Raw genomic sequence first — 26,022 nt, 5'->3', positions numbered from 1 at the left:
GAGGAAGGATGATGAGGAGGAGGAGACTGTATAGATTTTTATAAAAAAGGCATAAGAGACTGGCACTTGGGTGGCTTGGTCCATTAAGCCTCTGACTCAATTTTGGCTCAGGTCGTGATCTCAGGGTTGTGGGATCAACCCCTGAGTCTGGGTCTGTGTTGGGCATGGAACCTGCTTAAGAGTCTCTCTCTCTCCCTCTGCCCCTTCTCCCCTAATAGAAATAAAATTAAAAATTAAAAAAAAAAAAAACCACAAACTAGGGGCACATGGGTGGCTCAGTTGGTTAAGTGTTTGCCTTTGGCTCAGGTCATGATCTCAGGGTTCTGGGATTGAAACCCGAATCAGGATCTCTGCTCAGTGGGAAGCCTGCTTCTTCCTCTCCTACTCCCTCTGCTTGTGTTCCCTCTCTCGCCGTGTCTCTCTCTGTCAAACAAATAAATAAAATCTTAAAAAAAAAAAAACCCACAAACTTAAAAAAAAATAAAATGGTGTAAGAGACATGTCAGCCAATTGTAAGTGTGACACTTGCTTGGATCCTGGTTTAATATTTTATTTATTTATTTGACACACAGAGAGAGATCACAAGTAGGCAGAGAGGCAGGCAGAGAGAGAGAGAGAGGAGGAAGCAGGGTCCCCACTGAGCAGAGAACCCAATGCGGGTTCGATCCCAGGACCCTGGGATCATGACCGGAGCAAAAGGCAGAGGCTTTAACCCACTGAGCCACCCAGGCACCCCCCTTGGATCCTGATTTAAGTGAAGTGTTAAAACCATGTGAGACAGCTGGAGGAATTTATACCCTGACTAGATATATAGATAATAAGGAATTTGTTATATTTGAGTACGTGAGGATTGTTATACTCCTCTATTTTTGTGCATTTGAAATTGTTCATAGTGAACAGTGTATTAAGATTGCTTGTCTTGGCATTATTTATGATGGTGAAAACCTGGACAGAGCAAAGGGATAGTTCAATAAAATGTAGCCTTGGGAACACTCAGGTGGCTCAGTCGGTTAAGCGTCGGTCTTCGGCTCAGGTCGTGAACCCAGGGTCCTGGGATCAAGTCCCAAATCGGGCTCCTTGTTCAGCAGGGAGCTTGCCTCTCCCTCTCTCTCTGCCCCTCCCCACCCCAGTTGTGCACACTCTCTCGCTCTCTAATAAATAAAATCTTTTTTTTTTTTAAGTGTAGAATAGCTCTTAGGAGCACGTGCTTCATAATCATTAAAGGTTATGCTTAGAAGGAAGCGTTAATGAAGATTTCCTTGTGGTAAGATCTATACACGGATGCCCAGAGAGAAGTCTGGAAGGAAATTCAGTTTCTTAAACATAATTGCTCATGCATTCATTGATCATTCAGCGAGTTAGCCAGCCAGTCCCTCAGTAACTACTAAGGGGCTAGCAGAGGAAGCTCTTTCTACTCAAATCTTTTTTTCAAGTTCTCTGAGGAAGGACCTTGTATGCAAAATGCCCTTTTGAGCCCTCCATCCAGAGTCACAGCCCTGCTTTTCCAGTTTTCTGGGGTGCTCCAGCCTCCGTGGGCCCCTCCCATCTCCCACGTCCTCCCTTCCCTTCTGACCTCTCTGTGCCCTTCAGGTTGGGGCCACTTGTTTTCTCCCCTCTCCTCACCGCTGCTCTTACGTGGATTTCAGTCCTGTCAGTAGGCTAGTAATTCCCAAATGTGGGTGTCTCTCCCGTCCTCCCACTGTCCACCTGACTTCTCTGTTGGGAAAGGCAGTCTCAGGCCTGCAGTCTGAGGAGCCCCACTGGGCCGAAGAAGAACGGGCCTTGGGCCTGGACCACTGCCTTGACATGAGGCCAAGAGCCCACGCCGCCTGTGCAGGGCTTAACCCTCCTGTGGGAGGGGGTGGTCTCCTGTCCCTGATTCATGCTCCACGAGCGTTCTTCTGTTCTGCTCACGTGTGGATGTCAATAACCCTCAGCTTTCAATCTTTCAGATCCATGAGAAGGGGCTGGAGTGTCCTTCCCTGCAGCACAAGGGGTCCCCCCACCCAGGAATTGCCCTGTGTGAGCTGCTGGCCTCCCTAACCGGCCCCACAGCTGAGGCTGACCTTGCTCTGTCTCTTCCCTCCGTGAGCCGAGGGTTCCATCCAGTGTCTGACCATGCTGTGTTTTCCTGGGTAACTCCAGGACTAAGATGCCGTGGGCGGAAGTGCCCGGAGTCCTCACTGGGACTAGTAACAAGCGGAGTCGGGGAGCCCTGACTTCTCTTCCATGCATACGGCCACGTGGGATCGTGGCAAATTCCATCCGTTCTGTCTCTAGGTGTGCTTTCACTCTCCTCTGCCATCTCTCTCCGCTGGACTCCTGTAGCCCCCAAGTGGTTTCTCAGCTCCCTTCCCGTCCCCTGCAGCGCACTTTCCAGACAGCAGCAACACACACGTCCAATTCCACACCTCTCTCCGTACACCTGTTTGTTGTGCTCCAACTACAATCCTGCCTCCTGCCCGGTCTCCGAGGCTGCACGAGCTGGCCTGTGTGTCTCCCCACCACTCCTTGGTCAGGCTCAGCTCACACCTGCCCCAGCAGGAAGGCTCTATGCTTTCTCTTTTTGTTTCCGCAAGCATGCCAAATTCTCCCCTTCCTTAGGGCCTCTACACATGTTACTCCCCTTCCTGGGACAGCATCTTCCCCCTGTCATGCACCCCACCCCGCTCATCATGGGATGATGGACCCCGCAAGCCCTTCCACATCTCTGCATCCCCATGACCGCCTCAGAGAGGCCCTCCCATGTTCCTGCCCTCACCATATAGATTCTCAGCCCCTGCTTAGATCCCTTCGAGGCATGGATCCCAAACCCCTATTTCTTTACTTGTGCATTTGCCTGTCTGTTTTGCTTGTTTCCATCCTAGCAGGTGAGCCCCACGAGGTTGGGCAGTGTCTCTTACATTTGGCGTGAATGTCCAGCACCTGGCACAATCTTTTGTGCATAGCTGGTGCTGAATGAAAACTGGTTGAATGAATGAATAAAGGTCACAAAAAGAGGGGAGGAGGGGATGACTGCCAAAAACAAGTCTTTTTTCCCAGCATGGGAGTAAGGGAAAAAGTTATTTATTTCTCTCAAGTTTTTTCTTTGGTTACCAATGTTGTCAAAGCAACAAGGCCTGTGGCGATGGTTCTCCCAATGCAGAAAGCTTCAGCTCTTCAAAACATGCCCTTCCAAGAAAGAAAGGCAAAGAGGGAAATAATCCAGAGAGCCAAATGGCTGTTTTCTATTTTGGAGCTCTGGAGCCTACCTCTGCCCACAGGGCTTTCTAATGGCAGGATTATGTGAAACTTCCTTTTATGCCAAGTTGGGTTCATCACCTTCTTTCTGAGCAGCTGGCTGGGGATGGGGTGAGGGGTTGAATTGCTGCTAGAGCTTTCATTGGCACTGACATTTTGGGTCTTGAAACAAATCCCCTGTGATTAAGAAGATTCTTTTCCCTCTGTGGTCATGACACAATGACCACAAGACTGTGGATATGGAAAATGAAGCGGAGGCATGCGTAGCTAAGATTCTAGGCCTCTCTGAGATGTGTATGCATGTGCGTGAGTGTGCGTGTGCGTGTGTGTAGGTCACTGGACTGTTGAACCCCAGCTCATGTCCTGCCCACACTGCTAACACTGTTACAGGAGGTCACCCCATAGCACACTGAAGCTCTCCTTCTCCCTCCTGACAGGTTTGGGCGGCATCCCTTTGAGGCTCTTACTGGAGATAGCATCCATTAGTTGAATAAATCCCTGCTGGGGACAGAGGTGTCCACATAGGCACCATCCACGAACCTGGGGAGAGGTCCTGTGCCTGTAGCTGTTTGAGCCCACCTCAGGGTGAACTCTCATGCTTCATTTACACTTAAACAGATGACAAATATCTATCTGAGCTCTCCGCGTGGAATGGCCACAGCCTTGTTCCCTGAGCCCATCTCTCCTGGGGTTTAGATAGTGAATGTGGTCCCAGTCGAAGTCCAGGGTGGGCTGCACCAAGCAGTCCTCAGGCAGGGAGGTCAGGGAAGAAGGACACATGGCTAGGAAGGAGGTCAAGGGGGAGTGGAAACAAAGAACAAATGCAAATGTGGAAGGAGGTGATAAGTTCAAGGGTGAGAATCAGGAAGTGCACCACGTTGGACAATGAGGAAGGCCAGGAGACTTGCTGGCTGCACTTGGCATTGGTCCTCCAGGAAAAGTCTGCTCTCCACATCTCAGGAAAGGAGACTGCCCAGTGGGGCTGGGTGCCCTGGTCTTTGAGCTAAGCTGGCCTCCCCAAAATGTCCATGGGGGTGGAGGTGAGAATGTGCAGGTAAGTCATCTGGCCGGGGTGGACACACGCTCAGTCGGGACACAGACTTACTGTTGGCTTGCTGCGGGTCGCATTCTGATTGGTGAGGGCCCAAAGTGCATCAGGGCTTCAAAATTTTCAATATCTTCTCCTTCTGGCAGTGCCAAGAACCAGCAGAGGAGTGTTTCTCCAGAATTAGTTAACATCAGAATCACAGTGAAAATGTAGATTGCCAAAGTCTCACCTACAAAGATCTCACCCAACACAATAGGTCTTTTGAGGCCTAAGTGCCTGCATTTTACAAGTTTTCTCCGTGACTCTGGAGGACCCAAAAATTGGAAAACCACGGCACACAAATCCCAATGGGGTAGGACCCTCTTTTCCATGGAGGGTTCCTGCGGTGGGGAGGCAAGGCGCCAACACACACCTAATGCATGCCTGCTCCAGAGGGAGGCTGGCCCAGGATCCTCTGGGGGCGGGGGGCATCCTAGTGAGCTGCTCAGATGGAGCTGGGCTGCGGGGAGCCTTTTGGGTTCCTAGCCTTATCGAGCCCCTATGCGTTCCTTTGGTCAAGCCAGTCCTTGTAACTACGTTCCCGAGCCTCTGATGTTTCTTACTCATTTACCTAAAAAGGCATTCTTTCAGCTCTCTCCTCTGATGAACTCATGTTTTCACTGAAACCACATCATGCTCACTGTAAATGCCTATCCCTACTGAGGACAGACTACGTGCACAATACCCGGGCAAGACAGAAAACAGCACATGGGCAACACGTGTTTGTGCGCACAGCACTGCTGGCGGAAGGGGCTGGGGCAGCCCGGCTGAAGAGCAGCGAGGCAGTGCTCGGTTCAGAGGAAGTGAGCATGCGGCCAGCTGCCCTCAACTCCAAACCTAGAGAGACAGCCCCGGTGACAAAGAGGGGAGAGCAGAAGACCTTGCTGGCACCATTTATGGTGGTGGGGAGTTGGCTGCCATCTGGGCGGCCGTGATCCGGGGTGTGGCCAAGGAGGCTGCAGGGGGCACCCCAGAAAGGATGATGCAGCCATCCGAGCGTCTGAGTGCTGTGAGAAAGAAATCAACTGGGGTCTGTAACTCAATCTGTAAGTTAAAAAATACAGACACCCAAAGCAAGGACCATGAAATGCCATTGTGTTCCCACCTCTGCTGCCATAGCTTGTCACCTGTAAGGTGATTAGCCTGGATGGAGGTTTTTCATGGTCAAGGGTAAATCCAAATACTGGCATTTCCCCTGGCGTGGTTGCCAGCTACATGGCTTATATTTCTCTGCTGGTTCCCAGCTAGGTCTGAGAGTTGGTATCTGCAATCAACCTTCAAACCTTTGTTTTTCCCAGGAGATGGGGAATGGAGGTTTAAATCCGTGAATGTGGTTCTGGCTGCTGGGTCTCCACATGTCAAGCCACACAGTCTGTCTTTAGAGACGACAGGGGGCAGAAGAAGAGGGACAGAGAGAATCTTAAGCAGGCCCCATGCTCAGTGTGGAGCCCAGTGTAGGGCTTGATCTCACAACCCTGAATATCTTGACCTGAGCCAAAATCAAGAGTTGAACGCTTAACTGACTGAGACACCCAGGCGCCCCAGATGACATATTTTCTAATGTTCCGTTATGTTTCCAAGTTCTTTATGCTCTCAAATCCTCTCTACGCCACTCTTGACAACATGCTTATTTACGTAACATTTGCATTTCCCTTTCAATTCTTGGGCTAAAATCATGAACATTCTGCCCCAGCAGGCCATCCTGTGAGCCCTGCTCTAAACATGACCGGCATCCATGACTTTCTGACCACAGACTTTTGAAAAGCCTCTTTTGGTAGAGAATGCGAAGTCTGATTTTCCTCCATGTCAAGAAAGCACAGCTGTTGAACCAAGCACAGACAGAAGAGAAACCTTTTCATGTCCACTCCCCATCCCCGAGGTCTCTCCTGGATCCTGTCTACACCAAGTCCCAGAGCAGACACAAAAGACACCTGGGAATGTCTTGAACCCTACAGGTCATCAGTGCCCTTGCAAACTACAGCCCCAGAACATCAGGAAGATCATATCACCAGTATCCGGAGGGAGGTGTCTAGGAGCATAGACTCTGGGGTCAGAGTGTCTGGGAGTGAATCAGCTTAGCCTGCTGCCCCCGCTGGATGGCCTGGAGCAAGTTCCTCCACCTCTCCATGCCTCGATTTCCCCACATGCAAAACAAGACGAAATTGGTGAGAGGGTTTGGCAGAGACCGTGCAGGCCGGTCCAGGCCTGGCCCGGAGGTGAGTCAGCGGACATGTGGGCCACTATTCTGCAGCCGAGGAATGGTGGAGGAATCAGGCAGAAAATGTCCTGTGGAATGACCCTTTTTATCCAGCAGAGAAGGAGGGTCTGTACCTCTACAGTGGGGCTGCTCCCCCCTCCAGGTGCCGTTGGGAAGACACACCACGCTGCTGGGCCCAACCAGCCGGAACCCAGGGTTGCAGGTAAAATGAACTTCATGATCCACTAAGTACTTGCTTCCAAACTTTCTGCCATCTGGGGGGGCATTCAGAGCAGGGCAGGACACTGCAAGGACAAAACAAAGGACCATGGTCACTCAACATCTCTCTCAGTTCCAAGGCTTCTCATGTGTATGTGCTTCTGTGATGAGTGCCTCCTCCAGGCTGTGCACAGGGCTGGACACTTTTTTTTTTAAAGATTTTATTTATTTATTTGACACAGAAAGAGAGATTGAAAGAGAGACAGTGAGAGAGGGAACACAAGCAAGGGGATGGGGAGAGGAAGAAGCAAGTTTCCCACAGAGCAGAGAGCCCGACCCGGGGCTTGACCCCAGGATCCCGGGATCATGACCTGAGCCAAAGGCAGATGCTTAACAACTGAGCCACCCAGGAGCTCCAGGGCTGGACATTTTTAATGCTATGACTCACTGAATCCTCCAAGCACTCGTGGGCATGGGTGATACGTGCCAACTAGTGCAAGCAGAGCTGGCGTCTCAAGAGACACCAAGGGTTGGGTGCAGGGCCTGGCAGTGTGGGAGGGTCAGAGTTGGGACACCCCCCCACCCCAGTTGCAGCTGGCCCACCCACTCCTGCCTCCCAGGAGCTCTAGCCCTGCTGGGTTTCTTAGGCCTTCTGAACAGGCCGGGGTCAGGCCCGCCTCTAGGCCTTGGCTAATGCTCTTTTCTTGGCCTGGAATATTCTTTCCCCAGAACGTCCCCTCTCTGGCTCCTTCTCACTCTTCAGGTCTCAACTTGATTGCTACCACCTCCCAGAGTGTTCTCTGGCCCCCTCACTTAGCTAAAACCTCCTCACGCCCTCTCTACCCCCTTGAACCTTGCTTTCTTCTTAGCATATGTAATTATTGGAGTTGTCTTCTCGACGTATTTGTTTCCACACATGTCGTCAGTGTTCTCCCTCCAAAGGCAGCGCAAGAAGGTAGGGACCTCACGTGGCCTCGCATCCCTGATGAGGCCCTAGCACCAGCCCCAAGCCTGGCACACAGTGAGTAGCCGATAAGTAATTCTTGAACAAATGAACGAATGAAACATTTCTTTATTGAGCGGCTTACCATGTGCCAGGCAGTAGATTAGGCACTTAGGATAGTGAACAAAACAGCAAAACTCAGCTCTCAGGAAGCCCCCTTCTAACAGGAGTGTCCACCAATGACCAAGATTCTCCATAAGCAGATGGCAGAGCATGCTAAGAAGTGGTAAGTGTCATACAGAAGATAGGGTAGGGAGTAGTGTTGGGGACGCCAGGGGAGGGGGCCCATTTTGAATGTGGTGGTCAGGGTAGGCTTCATGGGGGCAGAGTTGAAGAAATGAAGGCATAAGCCTGCAGATATCTGGAAAGGGCAGAGGGAACAAGCTGGTGCAAAGGCCCTGTGGTGGGAATGTGCCTGGCAGGTCTGAGGAATGTCAAGGGCAGCACGATGGCTGCAGTAGAGGAGACTAGCTGGAAAGCAGTTGGGGATGAAGTCAGAGAGGCATCAGGGAGCCAGCAAGGGTGTGAGCCAGGGCAGGAAACGGCCAACTTCCATGGGAATGACAGCAGCGGGCTGCAGCCTGAGCGTGAAGTGTCAGATGTAAGGCAGGAAGAAGAGGAGGCAGAAGCCGGAGATGAAGGTGGTGTGGGCCAGGGCGGGAGCTGGGAGCAGAGATGGGGTGAGGGGGAGGCTGACACTGGCTGTGCCATGAAGGCAGAAACGAGTGGATGTCCCGAAGGCATCCTGTGGGCTTCGGGGAGACAGAGGGCCTCCCCACTCCTCCTCTCCCTGTGGTTGGCTGCCTCCCACAACCAGCATTCGTTGTATCAAAGTCCCAAAGATGGGACAGGTTGGATTTGGATTTTGTTTAGTTGGAAATTCAGAGCCACTTCTAAAATGCCTTTTTGGTGTTTTTTTTGGGGGGGTTAATTTAAGATTTTATTTATTTATTTGAGAGAGAGAGCAAAAGTGAGAGAGAGCCCACGAGCAGGCGGTCGGGGGTGAGGGGAGTTGGGGGTGAGAGGAGCAGCACAGGCAAGGGAGAAGAAGGCTCTCCCCTGAGAGGGGAGACTGATATGGGGCTCGATCCCAGGACCCTGAGATTGTGACCTGAGTCGAAGGCAGACGCTTAACCGACTGAGCCACCCAGGCACCCCTATGATGCCTTAAGGTAAGTTCCAAGTGTCATTTTGAAAATGCTCTTGGGTTTTAGACAGATGGGAAAGAGGTGTGACGGTTGCAGCAAGTTGCAGTGAGTGACGGGAGAATCACTCAGCGTCGACCATGAGGGGAACGTCTGCCCAGACGGTGATCAGGAGGCACCCTGGACCCTGATGGGCTACCCCCGTCCCAGGCATGCTGGCCTGTGTGGATGGGCATGAGCTGGCCCCTCCTAGTACTCGCAGTGCCCTCTGGTTACCAGGGGACCACTGCTACACCCCTTTCCTTTAGTAAGCCTACAACAGGGCACCCAGTGATAAACACTTTGTGAGATGGAAGCGACTGTGAGCTCACATCCCCTGTGGGGCTTCTCCCAGGCTGCTGCCTCAGTCCCTGCAAATAGCTTCATAGCTCTTTTCCAATAGCAACTACTTTATTGTGCAAAAAGGGATTTTGGATGCCCAGGGTGGCAGGGGTGGGGGAGGCGCTACAGGAAGGGGTAGTGTCTCTTTGGGGAATGAAAATCTTTAAAATCTTCCAAAAAGAAATTCTACCTGCTGGAGCAACTCACAGATGAATCATAACCTGAGTAAATGTAACAGCACTGGGCACACAGTAGGTGCTCAGTAAATGTTAGTGGAGTTGACAAATGGGTACAGACTGATGAAAAATCAGTCTGCAGTCACTTCTCAGGTGGGAGCCATGGACCTCTGCCTCTGTCCAGTGGAAGGATGTGCCCTTTGGCTGGTTCACAAGGAGCACGACGTGGTGAGGCTCCAGGGCCACGAGGAAGCTCCCGCACCTTCTGGAATGAGGTTACTGTGTAAGGCACGAGCTCAGCAGTGAAGCGATTCTAGAGATTCGGGAACACGGAGGGAATGAGACTGCCTGGATAAAGCCCTGACGCTGATCGGGTGTGATGTTCCCTAGAGAGAAAGGCTGGGAAAATAGGAGGGTGATTCCTAGAAGCCAGAAAGAGGAAGGCCAAGAATTCTCCAGGACTAGAAAGTATTCTTTCTGACTCCCCGCAAACGCCCTTAAAAAAAAAAAAAAAAAGTTAAAAATCATTTGCCTACAACCTGGAAGCTTCCGGCTACAGGCCCAGCACCCCCAGCCCTGCACCTGCGGTGGAAACCCTGACAGCCTCTCGCCTCCATGTCCAGCCCATGGGAGAGGCAGTGGCACTGTGGCAATATCTAAAAAGAGAATTGGCCATTTTAAAAAATCTTGTATGGTTCAGGGAAGAAAGACTCTGAATCTGGCACTGAGAGGGTCAGTAATGTCACAACAGCTACCTGTCTTGTCTATTCTAGTGGACAGAGGTCTTTAACACAGGCGGGGCGGTTTTATGAAGGATCTCTTGCAAGTTCTTTTTGGAAGCTTCCAGGGACCCTAGGAGCTGTGATCCTGGGAAAGCAGAAAGGATCCATGCATTTGAGCCTCTAGCAGGAACAAAAAAAATTCAGATCTAGTACCTAGTGCTGCTAACTCAACTTCTCTTGGCCTCAGTTTCTGCGTCTGTAGCACAAAGGAAGCATGCCCTGCCTGCCTCTTGTAGTCTGGCTGCAGTGAACCGCCCTGAAGGCCAGGGCCTCAAGGTGCCTTGGAAAGTATGAGGACACTGGTGGGTCAGCCTAGCTCTGCACCGGGGGAGCCAAGGAAAACAGTAGCCGCCAACTTAGTGCTGGTGAGACTCCGGATCTGCTACCAGATCCCAAAGGGGTAGGAAATCCACTGTCTTCCCCAGGAAGCTTCATCTCACACCACAAAACCACAAAGCAGGCCCTTGATAGATGTGTCTGAAGTGAGTAAATGACATCAGATATTCCCTAGGATGTCCCCCTGACCCGTGTGACCCTGAGGAGAAGCCACCTGGAGGCTAGATGGAAGAAATCCAGTCATCTGTGCAATGGCCCCACGGTGAAAGCTGTGACTGGGACCACGAGGGAAATGCCCTTTGTCTCTCAGAGTCCTACCCTCTGGGAGGGAGTCTAGGGACCCACAGGAACCTCACCGAATGGGAATTGGCCTGAGCAGCAACCCCTCCACCCACCACCACCACCAATGGGGGGACTCACGTCAGAGGGCTGACTGTCATACCTGAGAAACTGACACCAATGTTGTTTCATGGGCTGTGGCAAGTATGCCCCACTGGTGCGGGACGTTGGTGGAGGGGAGGTCATGTGTGTGTTTGGGGAGGGAACTCTCTGTGCTTTCCATTCAGTTCTGCTGGGAATTTAAAACTGCCAGAAAAAAACAGTTTATGAACTTTAAAAAAAAAAAAAAGATGCCTGGGTGGCTTTGTCGGTTAAGCATCTGCCTTTGGCTCAGGTCATGATCTCAGGGTCCTGGGATCGAGTCCTGCATGTGGCTCCCAGCTCAGTGGGGAACCTGCTTCTCCCTCTGCCTCTGCCTCTTCCCCTGCTTATGCTCTCACTCTGACAAATCAATAAAATCTTTAAAAAAAAGGAACCAACCCAAGTCCACCTGGGTGGGGGGGACAGGGAAGGGGAAAGCCGCTCAGCCTCCAGGAACCATGGCTCTCGACAGTTCTGTAAGGACATGTGGAGGAATGTTATCAAGCCTAGAACAAACAGGTCTGAGAGGAACTGGGTGACAGATGGGGGAGAGGAGAACCAACAGATGCTCTTCACGCCCTCCCCCCATGCTCCCCACCAGCCTGGGTAGACAAGTGTCCCCACCCACCACCACAGGAGGCAAGGCAGGGGAAGGCCTGGGGGTATACTCCAGGACAGGGGCAGGTGTGGGCTGGGGCGGTGGGGGGGTGGGGAGAGAACCCACAGGGGAAAGGCCTGCATGCCCAGCGGCCCCAGCAGCACCGATGCAGGGACGCACCTGGGGGGGAGTCCGGGCCCGCTCTGGCCGCTGAGTGGTGCAGCGCCGCCAGCTGGCTCTTCAAGCTGCGGAAGCCCTCGGCAAAGCGGGTCTCCTGCCCCTTCAGCACCTGCTGCAGCTGGCGGATGGCCGTGAGGAGCTGCTGTTTGTTGAGACAGTTCTGCGGAGAGAAGGGGTCAGCACCGCCACCGCTGTGGCTCCTCTCAGCTCCCGACAGCCACCCAGGCCCCTGGGCCCCCGATGGCCCCACAGCCTCACCAGGCACCCCGACACCCAGGGCTGAGTCAGGTCACCAGACCGAGGCTCCCCCGAGCCCACAGATCACAGGGCCAGCTTGCCTCCTGACAAAAACAAAGCTCCTGATTTTCAGGGTCAAGGGCAGAACCCACGATTCTGAGCCATTGGGTGACTGACCAGTTCATTCCACCCAAAGTGACTTATCATCCTTCTGTTCCTTCAAAAGACTCCCTCATTCTTCGCTCGGAATCTGTGCTCTGAGATCTGGGCTTGGTGACCTCATTCTTTCTTTCTCTCTTGAACATTGTTAAAAACAGCTGGATGATAAAGCATATAAAACGGCGAAACAGGAAGGTCCCATGCTTCCTGTACTTTTAAAAAATGGAACAAGGCAAAAATGAAAGAACCTCAGTAAAGGTAAAGAAGCGTTCGGTGACAGTCAACGTCCCGTTCCGACCGTCTGGAGAAAGCTTTAAAACCAGAACAAGGTGGGGCACCTGAGTGTCTCAGTGGGTTGAGTGTCTGCCTTCGGCTTAGGTCATGATCCCAGCATCCTGGGATGGCCCCGCATCGGGCTCCCTGCTGGGCGGGAAGCCTGCTTCCCCCTCTCCCTCTGCCTGCCGCTCCCCCTGCTTGTGCACTCTCTCTCTCTCTCTCTCTCTCTCTGTGTCAAATAAATAAATGAAGTCTTTGGGGGAAAAAAGAAAAAAGAAAAAAACAGAATAAGGTGGCACGTGCTTATTATGATAAAGACTACCTCACTTAAAGCAACACCCAGCATCACACTTAGTGATAAATATCTCCAGCTTTCCCGTCTCAATTACCTTTAAGAGCCAGGACTTGAAAAGGAGTAAAGAAGGGGGTGAACACAGTAGGCCCTTGGCCTTGGTTGGGGAGGGGGAGTCCCCTGGGGCCCATGCATTACCTCGGCAGAGCCTTGCCTAACCTGACTGCCATCACCTGCACAGAACGAAGGAGAACATCAAGAAGATAATGAGGGCAGTCTGGGATAGGCTTATGGATCATTTTTAATTTTCTTTTTTATACCCCATTTTTTTTTCTATGAGTCTTGGTTTTTATCGTTTTTTTTTTTTAAGATTTTATTTATTTATTTCACAGACAGAGATCACAAGTCAGACAGAGATCACAAGTAGGCAGAGAGGCAGGCAGAGGCGGGGTGGGGGGGAAGCAGGCTCCCTGCTGAGCAGAGAGCCCGATGCAGGACTCGATCCCAGGACCCCAAGATCATGACCCGAGCTAAAGGCAGAGGCCTTAACCCACTGAGCCATCCAGGCGCCCCGGGTTTTTATCATTTTAAAAAATTTTTCTAAAAGGCAGTAGGGTGGCTGGGAGTCACATGGCTGCTGCAGCCTCTGAAGGCTTCCAGGCTCGCCAGTGGGGCACTGCCGCCGCAGTCTCCCAGGGAGGCTGCCAAGCCGCTGCTGCACCTTGGGGATTTCACCAAACGGATGACTCACTGGCCTGATTCAATGGATGCTTTTGACACAGCTGAATCCCCAGTTGCCCCTGGAACTTGTTAATCCATGGGGGCTCCTTGACCTCCACCCTACCAGGGCCTGACTGGGCCTAGCCCCAAATGCAACTGCTGGTAAGAGAAGTTTTTTTGTTTTCCTTCTTTCTCCCCCATTGTGGTCCTTCCCATGCAGGTTTGGGGGCGCCGGTGCAGTGACCTCCTGCCATCAATCCCCTACTGGCCCACCCAGACCTGATTTCCCACATCCACATCCCCTCCCTTAAAGAGAAAAAAAGAAGCTGCTTATACACTTGATCTTAGCCAAAAGGCCGAGACGTGATGAGAAGCCATTTTTTATAGATGGTTTCGTGACTTGTGTGTAATTTACATTTGTGAGTTCATCACAGTTTACAAAGCTAAGTCTGCTTCAAAGACTACTACTGGCTGGGAACAACCCTGTGAGGGCCTGGGGCGGTCTCTCTTTCACAGATGAAAATGTACAGGCTGAAAGTCGAGCGACATTCTCTACCTCACGCCACTTAGGAGTGATAGAGCCGAAATGGGAACCCTAGTGACTTCCGTCCCAGAGCCACCACCCCAACCCCCAAGCCCCTGGCTGTAGGGGCCCCAGTAGACTGTCTTAGGCCCTGTCTCATTTGTTCTTCACACATCCCTGTGTGGTGAATGCTCTCACTGATTAATTTGTACTAACAATTGATAACGTTATGACCCAAGCAAAATATCCCTCAGGCTCAGACTTCGGACTCTTGTGCGAGTGGCAGGTGAGGGAGCATGGCAGTGGGGGCAGGCTGTGGGAAGGGATTGGAGGACACATCTCTGACCACATTGAGCCAGACCAGCAGCTGCTTCCCTTTCGTATAAGGTGGCCAGGGCTCTGACACTGGGAGAGGGTTCTCTGGGCCACAGCTGCCCTGGGAAACACAGAAGAGCTACATTTTGAAGTGGGGGCTAGGAGACCAGTGCCAAGACCTCTGCCCAGAGCCCGGGGGTGGTGCCATGGAGCTCCAGTAAGTAGAGAAAGAAGGTCAGAGTATGTGGAAGAAAGAGACCTAGGTTCCACTTGGCCACTAAGCAGTCAAGTGTGTCCAACTAGCTCCTCGGCCCAGAGACAGCTATCCTCTGCTTCTAGTGACACTTTCCAGAGCCCTTTCCAGCCCCCACACAGTGGACAATAGGCACCAACCTCCCAGGGCTCATTACAGTTGAGTTGTGCTCACCCGGCCGGCCACAGTGAAAAAACCGTCAAGACCAAGCACAGTAGGGCTGCATCCCAGCTGGGGAGGGCAATGGCAGGGTTTCAGGCAGACTTGCTGAGACAAGATCTCGAAACCCTGGCCCATCCCTGCCTGTAATCTCACAGGGGTGAGGCTAACAGGATTAAGTAGGTGTAAGAAAGAACTATGTGAGCCCAGAAATAAGCCCATGCACTTGTGGTCAATTAATTTTATGATAAAGAAGGTAAGAACACACAATGGGGAAACAACAGCATCTTCAATAAGTGGTGTCTGGAGAACGGGACAGCCATGTGCGAAAGGATGGAACTAGACCTCTATCTTATACCAAACACAAAAACTAACTGAAACTGGATTGAAGACTTGAACGTAAGACCTGAAACCACAAAACTCTTAGAAGACAACATAGGGGATAAGCTTCTTGACATCATTCCTGGCAATGATTTTTTGGATTTAACGCCCAAAACAAAGGCAAAAAAAAGGCGAAAATAAACAAGCGGGACTATATCAAACTAAAAAAACGTCAGCATAGCAAAGAAAACCATCAACATGATGAAAAGATAACCTACAGAATGGAAGAAAAAAAAATTCAAATCATCTATCTGATGAGAGGTTAATATCCAAAATACGTAAAGAACTCATTTAATTCGGTAGCAAAAAAAAAAAAATCTAATTAAAAAATGGACAGAGGAATTGAATAGACATTTTTCCAAAAAAGACATCTGGATGGCCAAGAGGTACATGAAAAGATGCTCAACATCACTCATCTTCAGGGACACGCAAATCAAAACCACAATAAGATAACACCTCACACCTGTCGAAGGGCTAGTATCAAAAGGACAAGAAAGAACAAGTATTGGCGAGAATGGAGAAAAGGGAACCCTCGTGCATTGTTGGTGGGAATGCAAATTGGTGCAGCCACTGTGGAAAACAGTATGGAGGGTCTTCAAAAAATTAAAAATGGAACTACCACATCATCCAGCAATTCTATATCTGGGGATATATTCAAAGGAAACAAGATCACTCTTTCGGAAAGACATCTGCAGCCCCTTGTTTGTTGTAGCATTATTCACACTTGTCAAGATATGGAAGCAACCTCAGTGCACACTAATGGATGAAACGATAAAAAAAATAGTGGTATATATAAACAATGGAATATTATTCAGCAATAAAAAAGAAGAAAATCTTACTCTTTGAGACTAGCTACGGCTAGATCTTGAGGACATGATACTAAGTGAAATAAGTCAAAGACAAATGCTATGTGAACTCACTATATGTGAAATCTAAAATACCAAACTCACAGATTACAGCAAACAAATAGGCGGTTGCCTAAGTTGAGGGGTTGGGGGGTGGAGGAAATGCATGGAGGGGGTCAGAAGGAACAAACTTCTGGTTATAAGGTAAATCAGTTCTGGGATATAACGTACAACATGGTGACTATAGTTAGCTGTATTGTATTGTATTTTTGAAAGTTGCTGAGAGACTAGATCTTCAAAGATCTCCTCATAAGAGATAAACAACCTGTAACGATGTAAGGTGATGTTAATGTACTGTGGTGATTATTTCACAGCACAGACACATAAATCAATATATGTCAATATATCGTCGATTGATATAGATGTCAATCATAGCTCAATAAAACTAGAAAAAAATAAATAAAGTTCCCAAGAATTAAAAAAAAAGGGGGGGGGATTCTTCTGCTCTTGGCAAGCCAGGGTGCCAGAGTCAGGGCCAGGGAGGGTGCCGGGGAACCGAGAGAATTCTGGCCTTTTGATATGAGGTTTGCTGGGTCTGTATGGTGGTTGCTACTAACATGGGAGTTCCTTGTTCCCAAAGTGCGAGAAATGGATACCTTGAGAACCACGCTCAGGATCCATCACCTGGAGTGGGACTTGAGCACAGGCTGTAACTGGGTTCATCTGCAGAGTGGGGTGCAGTATGGAACCCTCGCAGACCAAGTCCTTGAGAAGTCTGCATTGTGGGAACAAAAGAGGTCATTGGAGGGGACTCAGAAGCTATGTGCTTCCGCCTTCCAAACCGAGAAACCTTGATCCTTTTGCTCGATCATAAAAATAAGGCATACTTCCTGCCACACAGTTCAAATCCTGAAAACACACAAATCAAAGAACAAGTCCCATGCTCAGATTGCTAACATTTTGGTTTTTTTTTTAACTGTTGGATCAAACACGCACGTACGTGTACCGGCCTCATCTCATGAACCCTGGACCACAGAACAAGGGTTCTAGATCAGCTCTTCCTTCTCCATACTGGGGCGTGGCCTTGTTTCCATGCCAACAAGCACAGTAACTCATAGGACCCAGGACCTCCATTCCACTTCTGACCCCTGTGCTCTTTCCAGTCTGGGGGAAGGGACTCCATTTGTCAGCCCACCTCCCTTCCTACACCCGTACCCCGTCCTGCTCTGGGCCGCCAGAAGCAGCAGCATGGGAAACAAGTCATTTCCTCTTTGTCCATGTAGCCCTTGGTAAGGCTGATCTGAGAGGACCCGCAAGGGCCTCCGGGGCTGGGGGGGACAGAAAGCAGGCCTCACCTTCCATATCACCCACCTGTACTGAAGCCTGGTCCTCCCACCCCAACAGCTGGCTTGGGGCAGCCCCTGCCCATCTCAAGGTCTCAGACCCCAACCGTAACAACCACCACAGGCTCCATGTGCCCTTTCACAGCCAACCTCCCATTCGGTGGGAAGGCTCACCAAACCCACGCCTGGGCAAAGGTCAAATCCAGATGGGGCTAGTGAGGGGAGGTCTCCACGCTGGGAAGGAAGGGCGAAACCCAGAGGCTGACAAAGTCGCTGCATCAGGGCCCCGACTTTCAAAGGCCTCTTCCAGGGCTCCTTGTGGGGGGGCCTCATTTTTAATATTTTTATTGAAGAGATCCCCTCAACTGGCGTTACATTTCCATCCCTTCAAAATCTGGCTCCATGCCTGGCTTATGCCATTGACAATAAATAACAAAAAATAGTTTCCATTTCTTCGGGTTAATAACCTTCTTTGAAATGGAACCAAGAAGAGACATGCAGTGAAACTCTTCAACCTTTGAGAAGAAAAGACCAGGATTTATGGCGTGTGTGATCAAACCCTTTGAAGGGGCGGGCACTTCACATCACTCAAGGCCGTGACAACATTTGCAGAGAAGATGTGAGCCAGAGAAGATGTGAGCCAGTAAAGGAGGTAGCAACTGAAGTCACCCCACCTAGATGTTCCCAAGCTGGGGTGGAGGTGGCATAGATGACTCTGGAACACACGGGCCAGTGCTGAGAGCTGGGAGGGTGGAGGCATTGGTCCAAAGGCTCTTGGAAGTAACACAGTCACAGAACTATGCGCCACACATCCTGCCGCCCCAGGGAAATCTTGCCTACCTCCCCCCCAACCCATTCTCTCATAATATTGACTCCAGAGGATCTAATGGACACTCCTCAGAGCTCACGACACTCCCTTTCCCTGAGACTGCCCAAAGCCCTGGTAGAGGTTGCCTCCAGAGCTATTGTAGACCTCAGGACCTTACCTGCTGGGCTGGGATAGACACAGATGAAGACGTTATGCACCCCTTGCCCCAGCTCACTCTGTCACCATGACGGAACCCAGTAGGCCTGACCCCTGCCACTGCACCCAGGCCTTCCGGCTACATGGGTTCAATTTATAAATGAAATTGAAGACCGAGATTTGGTTCTCAAGGAACCTGAGGGCACGGGCGAAACTCCAGAGTGTACATGGTGGGGGAGTGGGGGTCCTTGAGGCTTTTGTTCTCACATGACCTGGCTTGGTGGTCTTCCTTACAGTGGCAGTACTGACACAGTGACAATTCCCAAGTGCCCCTCGGTGACAGTAGCTTCGGAGACCCCTCCAGGTGACCGCGGATGACCCCTCAGACCTCAGAGGGGCTGTCTCTTGAGTTGGTTTCTTCTAAGCCACAGCTATGTGTCCTGTCAGCATTTTGTTAATGGGAACACAGATGTTTTGATGCCTTTTAGGTCTAGGAAAGGACGGAGCACCCTTGCCAAATGTGTGCCTGCTGGCCAAGGCTCGAAGCCCTCCTCGTCTGAGTCATGTCGGGTTCGTGCATGCTTGTTCTCCAGAAGATATTTTAATTTTCAGCCAAGTCAGAAGCGCCTTATAACTCCTTCGGCCTCTCTCGCCCCCGTGACCTTGACCCAGCACCCAAGAAGAGGAGAAAAAGTGGACACTTCTGGGGGAAGTGAGAGAATTTTGCCTGAGGACCTGCCCAAGGCCCTTGTATTCGTCACGGTTCTCTAGAGAAACAGAACCAACGGGATGCGGGATGCGTGTTGTATATGTGCCCATCCTATTGAGAGGGATGGAGGATGAGAGGCAGATTTATTTTAAGGAACTGTCTCATGAAGTCATGGAGCTGAGAAGTCAAAATCTGCAAAGCATGTGGCAGGCCGGAGGCCCAGGGAAGAGCTGATGCAGCTTGCATCCAAAGGCAGTCTGGACGCAGAACTCCTTCCAACTTGGGGAGGATGGGTCTTTCGGCTGGGGCCCACCCACCTTGTGGAAGGCAATCTGCTTTACTCAAAGTCTATTGGGTTGAGGCTGATCACACCTAAAAAAATACCTTCACGGCAACATCTAGATTCTAGGTGTTTGACCTAATATTTGGGTGCCACGCCCTAGCCAAGTCAGACCCATAAAATTAGCCACCACAGTCCACCAGCTGGAGCCTCTTTTGGGGACTCTGGACCCCGGGGGTGCTCAGGGCATTTGGGAATTTTAGGCTGGCTGTCCCTCACTCTCTATTTACACCCCAACCCCCCTTCTTATGGATCTTTTATAATGACCACAGGAGAGATGACAACAGAGGGAGCCCGGAGCCCGGACTGTCACCATACCTCATGCCAATAACTCATTAGATGCTCATGACAAACAGTATGTGGGCAAATTATTATACCCACTTTACAGGCCACGGTGATGGTGACACATCCAGGATCCAAACCCCAGCATGCTTTCCCCAGACCCTGATGGGATGGGGTGGCTGGGTCTGCCTTAGAGAGGGGTCCACGCAGAACCACCTCTGTCCATCTCCTGACGCCTCTCAGCTTACAGCGCCCTCTGCTGGCCCTGATGGCAGCCTTCTGCACACACTCCCAGCCCACCTCTTCCCTGGCCAATTGGCCCCCCGCCGAGAGCGGAAAACAAGCTAGAGATAACTGGGAATCCATGTCACTGAGCCTAGGATCTGAGTTCACGCTAGATGACCCAGCAAACGAATGGACAAACTGAGGGAGTGAAGGCGTGAACTGAGTGTGAGCCCGGGACAGTCGTGTGCATCTCACCACCTAGACCCACCTTATTCTTCCACTGGCTTGCTGCCCAGCTAAGTTTTGTCCAGTCGCCAACCTTCACCTGCAGACCTGGTTGAACTGTACTAGCATCGGCATTATCTTTAGCAAACATGATGCCCAGCCCAGCGGGGAGCTCAATTCACACACACACACACATATCCACAGGACCGTGCGTGACCACAAGTACACACAGACACATACAGAGCCGTGTTGCACAACCAGCCATGGTCTCCTGCTGGAGCCCACCTGGTACGCAGGCCCTCCCCTCACCTCTTGTGACAAGGTGGGGACTTCAGAGCCTAAGAAATGGGGCATGTTGTGCCAAATTTAATATAGTGCACATTTCATTCATTCCATAGTCACGATTCCACAGGTATTTACCTCATCCCCTACTTCATGTCAGGCACTGCTGTAGGAGACAGAACCCTCTTTATTTCTGTTAGTCCTCCTTGCAGCCCCAGCAAGTGGGTGCCATTATCTCCACTTTACAGCTAGAGAAAGTCAGGCTAAGGGACCCCCCGGGTGGATGGCATGGCTGCCTTCGGTGCCACGCTGCCTCTGGATAGCCATTCGGAAAGCATGTTCTGCCTCTTTCTTCAGCCTCTGGGAACCAGGATTAGGGGCTCAGAGAAGGCCCCCCCCCACCCCGTCTGCTGGTGGCCACTCTCAGCCCCACAGGCTGTACCCTGGCACACACACAGACCCTTCCAGGAACGTTCACACAGGCTTGTTGGCTGCTTCCGTGTGTGGCACACATGGGTGTGCATCTTCCCACACGACCCAAGATTTATGAAAATTGCATCTGGGTTTTACTGGAAAACTGTGTCTCCTGTGGTTGACTCTGAAGAGGGGGAGGAGAGAGGGCAGAGCTGAGGGAGGGCCTGAATCCAGCAGGCAGCCTGGGCAAAGCTAATGGCATGGATAAAATGGCTGCTTTGAGCTTGGGCATGGTGGGAGGTTTGGAGTCTTGGGAGTCATCACTCTTGGAATGATAACTAGCCGGGATGGAGGGTGAAGGCTCAATAAAAGATGTGCTATGCTTCTGGATCTTTCTACACTCTCCAGTGAACAGTTCCAGGGGTTTCTGGGTGGGTAGGCACCGGCGACACTGAAATGATCCTGCACTGGCCCACAGCATGTGTCCCACCTGCTCTCCCTGTGTCCTCACCCTCCCCCCTATGATCCATGCTTCCCAAGGTCAGAGATCAGAGCCAGATTGCATCACTTCCTTGCTTAAACCCCACCAATGGCTCCCCACCTACAGGAATGAGGCCAACTCCTGACCATGGAGCTGACAAGACTGTATTCCTTTCCTACCTGCTGTAACAAGTCAGTATAAACTTGACAGCTTATTGCACAGCAAAGAAAACAATCAACAAACCAAAAGACAACTGACAGAATGGGAGAAGATATTTGCAAATGACATATCAGATAAAGGCCTAGTATCCCAAATCTAGAATATATCAAACTCAATACCCAAAGAACAAATAATCCAGTCAAGAAATGGTCAGAGGACATGAACAGACATTTCTGCAGAGAAGACATCCAAATGGCCAACAGACACATGAAAAAATGCCCAACATCACTCGGCATCAAGGAAATACAAATCAAAACCACAATAAGATACCACCTCACACCAGTCAGAATGGCTAAAATTAACAAGTCAGGAAATGACAGGTGTTGGTGAGAATGTGGAGAAAGGGGAACCCTCCTACTTGCATTCCCATTGTTCGTGGGAATGCAAGCCAGTACAGCCACTCTGGAAAACAGCATGGAGGTTCCTCAAAAAGTTGAAAATAGAACTACCCTATGACCCAGAGATCGCACAACTGGGTATTTACCCTAAAGATACAAATGTAGTGATCTGAAGGGCCATGTGCACCTGAGTGTTTATAGCAGCAATTGTCCACAACAGCCAAACTGTGGAAAAAACCTAGATGTCCATCAACAGAGGAATGCATAAAGAAGATGTGATAGACACACACACACACACACACACACACACACACACACACACACAATGGAATATTATGCAGCCATCAAAAATTGAAATCTTGCCATTTGCAAAAATGTGGATGGAACTAGAGGGTATTATGCTGAGCGAAATAAATCAATCAGAGAAAGACAATTATCATATGATCTCAGTGATTTGAGGAATTTGAGAAACAAGACAGAGGATCATAGGGGAAGGGAGGGGAAAATGAAACAAGATGAAACCAGAGAGGAAGACAAACCATAAGAGACTCTTAATTCAGGAAACAAACTGAGGGTTGCTGGAGTGAAGCGGGGTGGGAGGAATAGGGTGGGTGGCTGGGTGATGGACACTGGGAAGGGTATATGCTATGGTGAGCGCTGTGAATTGTGTAAGACTGATGAATCACAGACCCGTAACCCTGAAGCAAATAATACATTATATGTTAATAATAATAAAAAACTTAACAGCTTAAAACAACATGAATTTATTCTCTTATAGTTCTGTAGGTCAGAAATCCGACATGGATCTCACTGGGCTAAAATCAAGGTCAGGTTAACTGGTTTCAGGGATGAGAATATAGACCTCTTTGGGGACTATTAATTACTCTGCCTACAGACCTGATCAAGCCCAGCCACTTCCAGCTGTGCCCAGATTGAGCACCCAACTCTGTCCACTGAACTCCAGTATTTGGACCTCCTCTGAGTCTCTCCACATGCCTCAGCAAGCTCGTTTCTACCTCAGGGCATCTGCACTGCTCTGCTCAGAAAATCTGCCCCTGGTCCTCAGAAGTCAGGTCCTGTGCTTCCACTTTCCCTGAGAAGTCCCCCTCTCAGAGAGTACCTGCCTGCTCAGTGTTCAGTAGCCTCCTGACCTTCCTTCAAAACAGCTCCCCAATTCAGTTGTCTGCCTTTGGATACTTTTCAGTTTTATCTTGTTTTCCTCTCCCTGCTTGGTAAGCTCCATTGACAGCAGGGCCTGTGTCCTCCTCAGCTTCCCCTCCCCTACCACATACTTAGCACTTACAGTGAACACGTTCTCTGAATGGCTTTTTCTCATTACTACAGTCCTCTGAGATGTTTGTGTGTCTCTTACCCTCAGTGTTCATAGGAGGAAACGGATTCTTTAAAGGCAGAAACTTGCCCCAGGGCACTCAGCCAGGAAGAGTGGGAGCCAAGACACCGATCAGGTACTGTGAGTCTTTTCCACTTGCTATAGTGCCTGGGGCCCTGCAGCCTCCCCAGGCCGGAATAACACTGGGTCCGGCAGCAGAATGGGTTCTCAGGACATAGTTGTGGAATGAGCACAGTATCTTACGTGTTAGCTTCCTTCTGGGAGGTTAAAATCATGAATCATGCAATCAGACAAAAGGCCCAAATCACAGGAGCCCCTGAGGTGATACCAACATATTCCGAGGATTCTCACTTGCTTTTATGTTTTCTCACTACAGTGTAAATGACTGCTACTTCTCTGGAAGCAGCTTTTCTTTGTTTCTTTTTTTCTCTGATACTACAGACACCCCTCCCTGCCCTGAACTCTGCAGTGCTTTCCCTTTCTTCAGAGAAGCTGGGAAGCATCTGTGCCTTCGGCTCCCTGGGCCATATGCCCAGTTACAGCTGATGCCCTCCTGCGGAGATGGGGGACACAGCCCGGGTGCGCAGAGGGAAGAGTTCCTTTGGGGCTTCCAGTGTGCCTCCCCTTTAGAGGTACATTAATCTCCAGAGTACATTAATCTCCAGAGTAAAGAGAAATGTCTAGAGGTACATTAATCTCCAGAGTAAAGAGAAATGTCTGAGTCACTGGCCAATCCGAAAGGCCGCAGGGGGGCCAACACACAGCTTGGAGGCTTTGGAGTTGCCTGGAGTTGCAGCTAGCAACTTTAGTTGGGTTTCCCAGCTCTCCCCAGGTTTTGACATGTATATCTGTCATGTCTCCATCTTACGTGGAAACCCAACCCCAGGATGAGTGGCTTGGGCCTTGCTTCCCATTTAGCCTCCTCCCAAAGGAGATTCAGGTGCCCAGACTGCCAGAGGGACCCACATCTTTCCACACACAAGGAAAGGAAATGATTACTTCCTTGAGGTATAGCTTTTATTTACTGGAGTGGGTAGATGTGGATCCTGTCGAAGTATAGGGACTTATTTTTTTCTTTCATGAAAATGTAATGGCCTAATTTTAGGTCTTAGGCAGTTACCAAAAAGCATGGAAGACTCTGGTTGGGGGTTTGAAAGGATGTAGAAAGTTCTACCTGCCCCGATGTCCCCATGTCCCTTCGGGCTGCACAAGCCTTGAGAAGGTTGGCAGCTGTCCAGCAGTCCCGCCACTGTCCCTGCGAATCAAGGGAGTGATCAGCACACTCAGGCTTCTGTCAACAGTCTGGAGACTTCGGGAGCACGGGCAGCTGGCTGGGAGGCAGGGCTGGTGGCCATGGAAGGAGAGCTGGTGTCCAGACAGTGCGGGGAGCAGCTGCGCAGACCAAGATGGTCTGGTCTACCTGGAATCCGGTGTGGTGTCAAACACGACTGCTCCTCCGGTGTGAATGGGCCTGTCCCATTCTGTCCACATTGTCCCCGCTGTCCCCACTGTCAATACCTACTACCCAATACCCACTACCCACTGTCAATACCCACTACCTACGACCCTTGGGGAGCGAAGGGGCCTCCATTCTTCTTTGTAATCAGGACTATCCTGGATAGGACTTGAGGCCCATTCCTGAAGGTGCCAGAGAGAGGATGAAATTGCTGGAGAAGGCCCAAGGTGCCAGGAAGGACTCTCTGGGTCACTCTGTGGGAAAGTTGGCAGAAACAGCTACAGTCCACCCCTCACTCCCGCTCCAGCCATCCCCATCATCTGCAAGGAGACTGTGCGGCTGGCCCCATAAAGATGGAAATCTGGGCACCTTGGTGACTCAGCGGTCATTTAAACGTCTGCCTTCAGAGTGGGTCACAATCCCGGGGTCTTGGGATGGAACCCCATGTTAGGCCCCCTGCTCATCAGGGAGCCTGCCTCTCCCTTGCTCCCTCCGTCCTGCTTGTACTCTCTCTCACTCTCTTGCTCATGTTCTCCCTCTCATAAATAAATAAAAAATCTTAAAAAAAAAAAAGGTGGAAATCTGTTTTCTCGCCTCCTGGATCTATGCTGGCCTTGTGACTTGCTTGTGACTTGCCTTGGCCAACAGAATTAGTGGGAGCGAAAGACCAGCTCCAAGGCTGGATCTGGATTAGCTGTATTGTCTAGTTTCTGTATCTGATGTTTGACATCTGGGGCCTTGCTGACTTGGTCCAGACTGCCCCTCTCAGGGCTAGCACACTCCTAGAGGCAGCAAACCCCCAACACCCTTGCACCCACCCCCAGCACAGCCAATCAGTCCAGAATCATTCCCCCGCTTTCTCTGGCTCTTGCCTGTGTGAGGCACTAACACCCCCTCAGCCTCCCCATCTCTCGCACCCCCCACCCAAGGAGCCCCAGGGTCAGGCATCAGGCAACTAGAAGCAGCCCTGCACACTATCCTCTAAAATTAGTCAAACTAACCAATCCCAACTTGGTTAGCTCCTTTACCCTGTTACAACCATTCCTTCACCATACCTGGGCAACCCCCAAATCTCAGGGTCATTTTTTTTTAAGATTTTATTTATTTAATTTGAGACAGGGAAAGAGAGCACAAGGAAGGGCAGAGGGAGAAGGAGACACCCCGCTGAGCAGGGAGCCGGAGGTAGGGCTCGATCCCAGGTCCCCGAGATCATGACCTGACACTTAACCGGCTGAGCCACCCAGGGGACCCAGGCCAGATTCATTTTAGAACATGGTCTCTAGAAGTCTCATGCATTGTGCTCAGCTTCAGCCCTCTACAGCCACACCATGGGAAAAGGCCAGGCTAGCCTGCTGGAGGAAGAGAGGCTGTGTGGACAGAGCGGAGATGCATCCCACGAGCACCAGAGACCAACCGGCCCCAGCTAACCTGGCAGCTGCCCACAGATGGAGGAGGGTCCCAGCCCTGAG

At 50.7% G+C, this 26,022-nt stretch overlaps 1 protein-coding gene across 1 annotated transcript in view; it reads right to left on the bottom strand.

Annotated features, from left to right (window-relative positions):
• FBLN7 (fibulin 7) overlaps positions 1–26,022 on the bottom strand; it is a 44,408-nt gene that overhangs the window by 10,420 nt on the left and 7,966 nt on the right. The window contains exons 2-3 of the mRNA XM_032843845.1: positions 11,765–11,924; positions 6,659–6,829 (exon numbers count right to left, since the gene is read on the bottom strand). Of these exons, the coding sequence (XP_032699736.1) occupies positions 6,659–6,829; positions 11,765–11,924 (331 nt within the window). The remainder of the gene's footprint in view (positions 1–6,658; positions 6,830–11,764; positions 11,925–26,022) is intronic.

The sequence above is a fragment of the Lontra canadensis genome, unplaced genomic scaffold (genome assembly GCF_010015895.1).
Source record: "Lontra canadensis isolate GAN:19392208 unplaced genomic scaffold, GSC_riverotter_1.0 scaffold144, whole genome shotgun sequence".
Taxonomy (NCBI): Eukaryota; Metazoa; Chordata; class Mammalia; order Carnivora; family Mustelidae; genus Lontra; species Lontra canadensis.
This window is presented reverse-complemented; position numbering and strand designations above follow the sequence as displayed.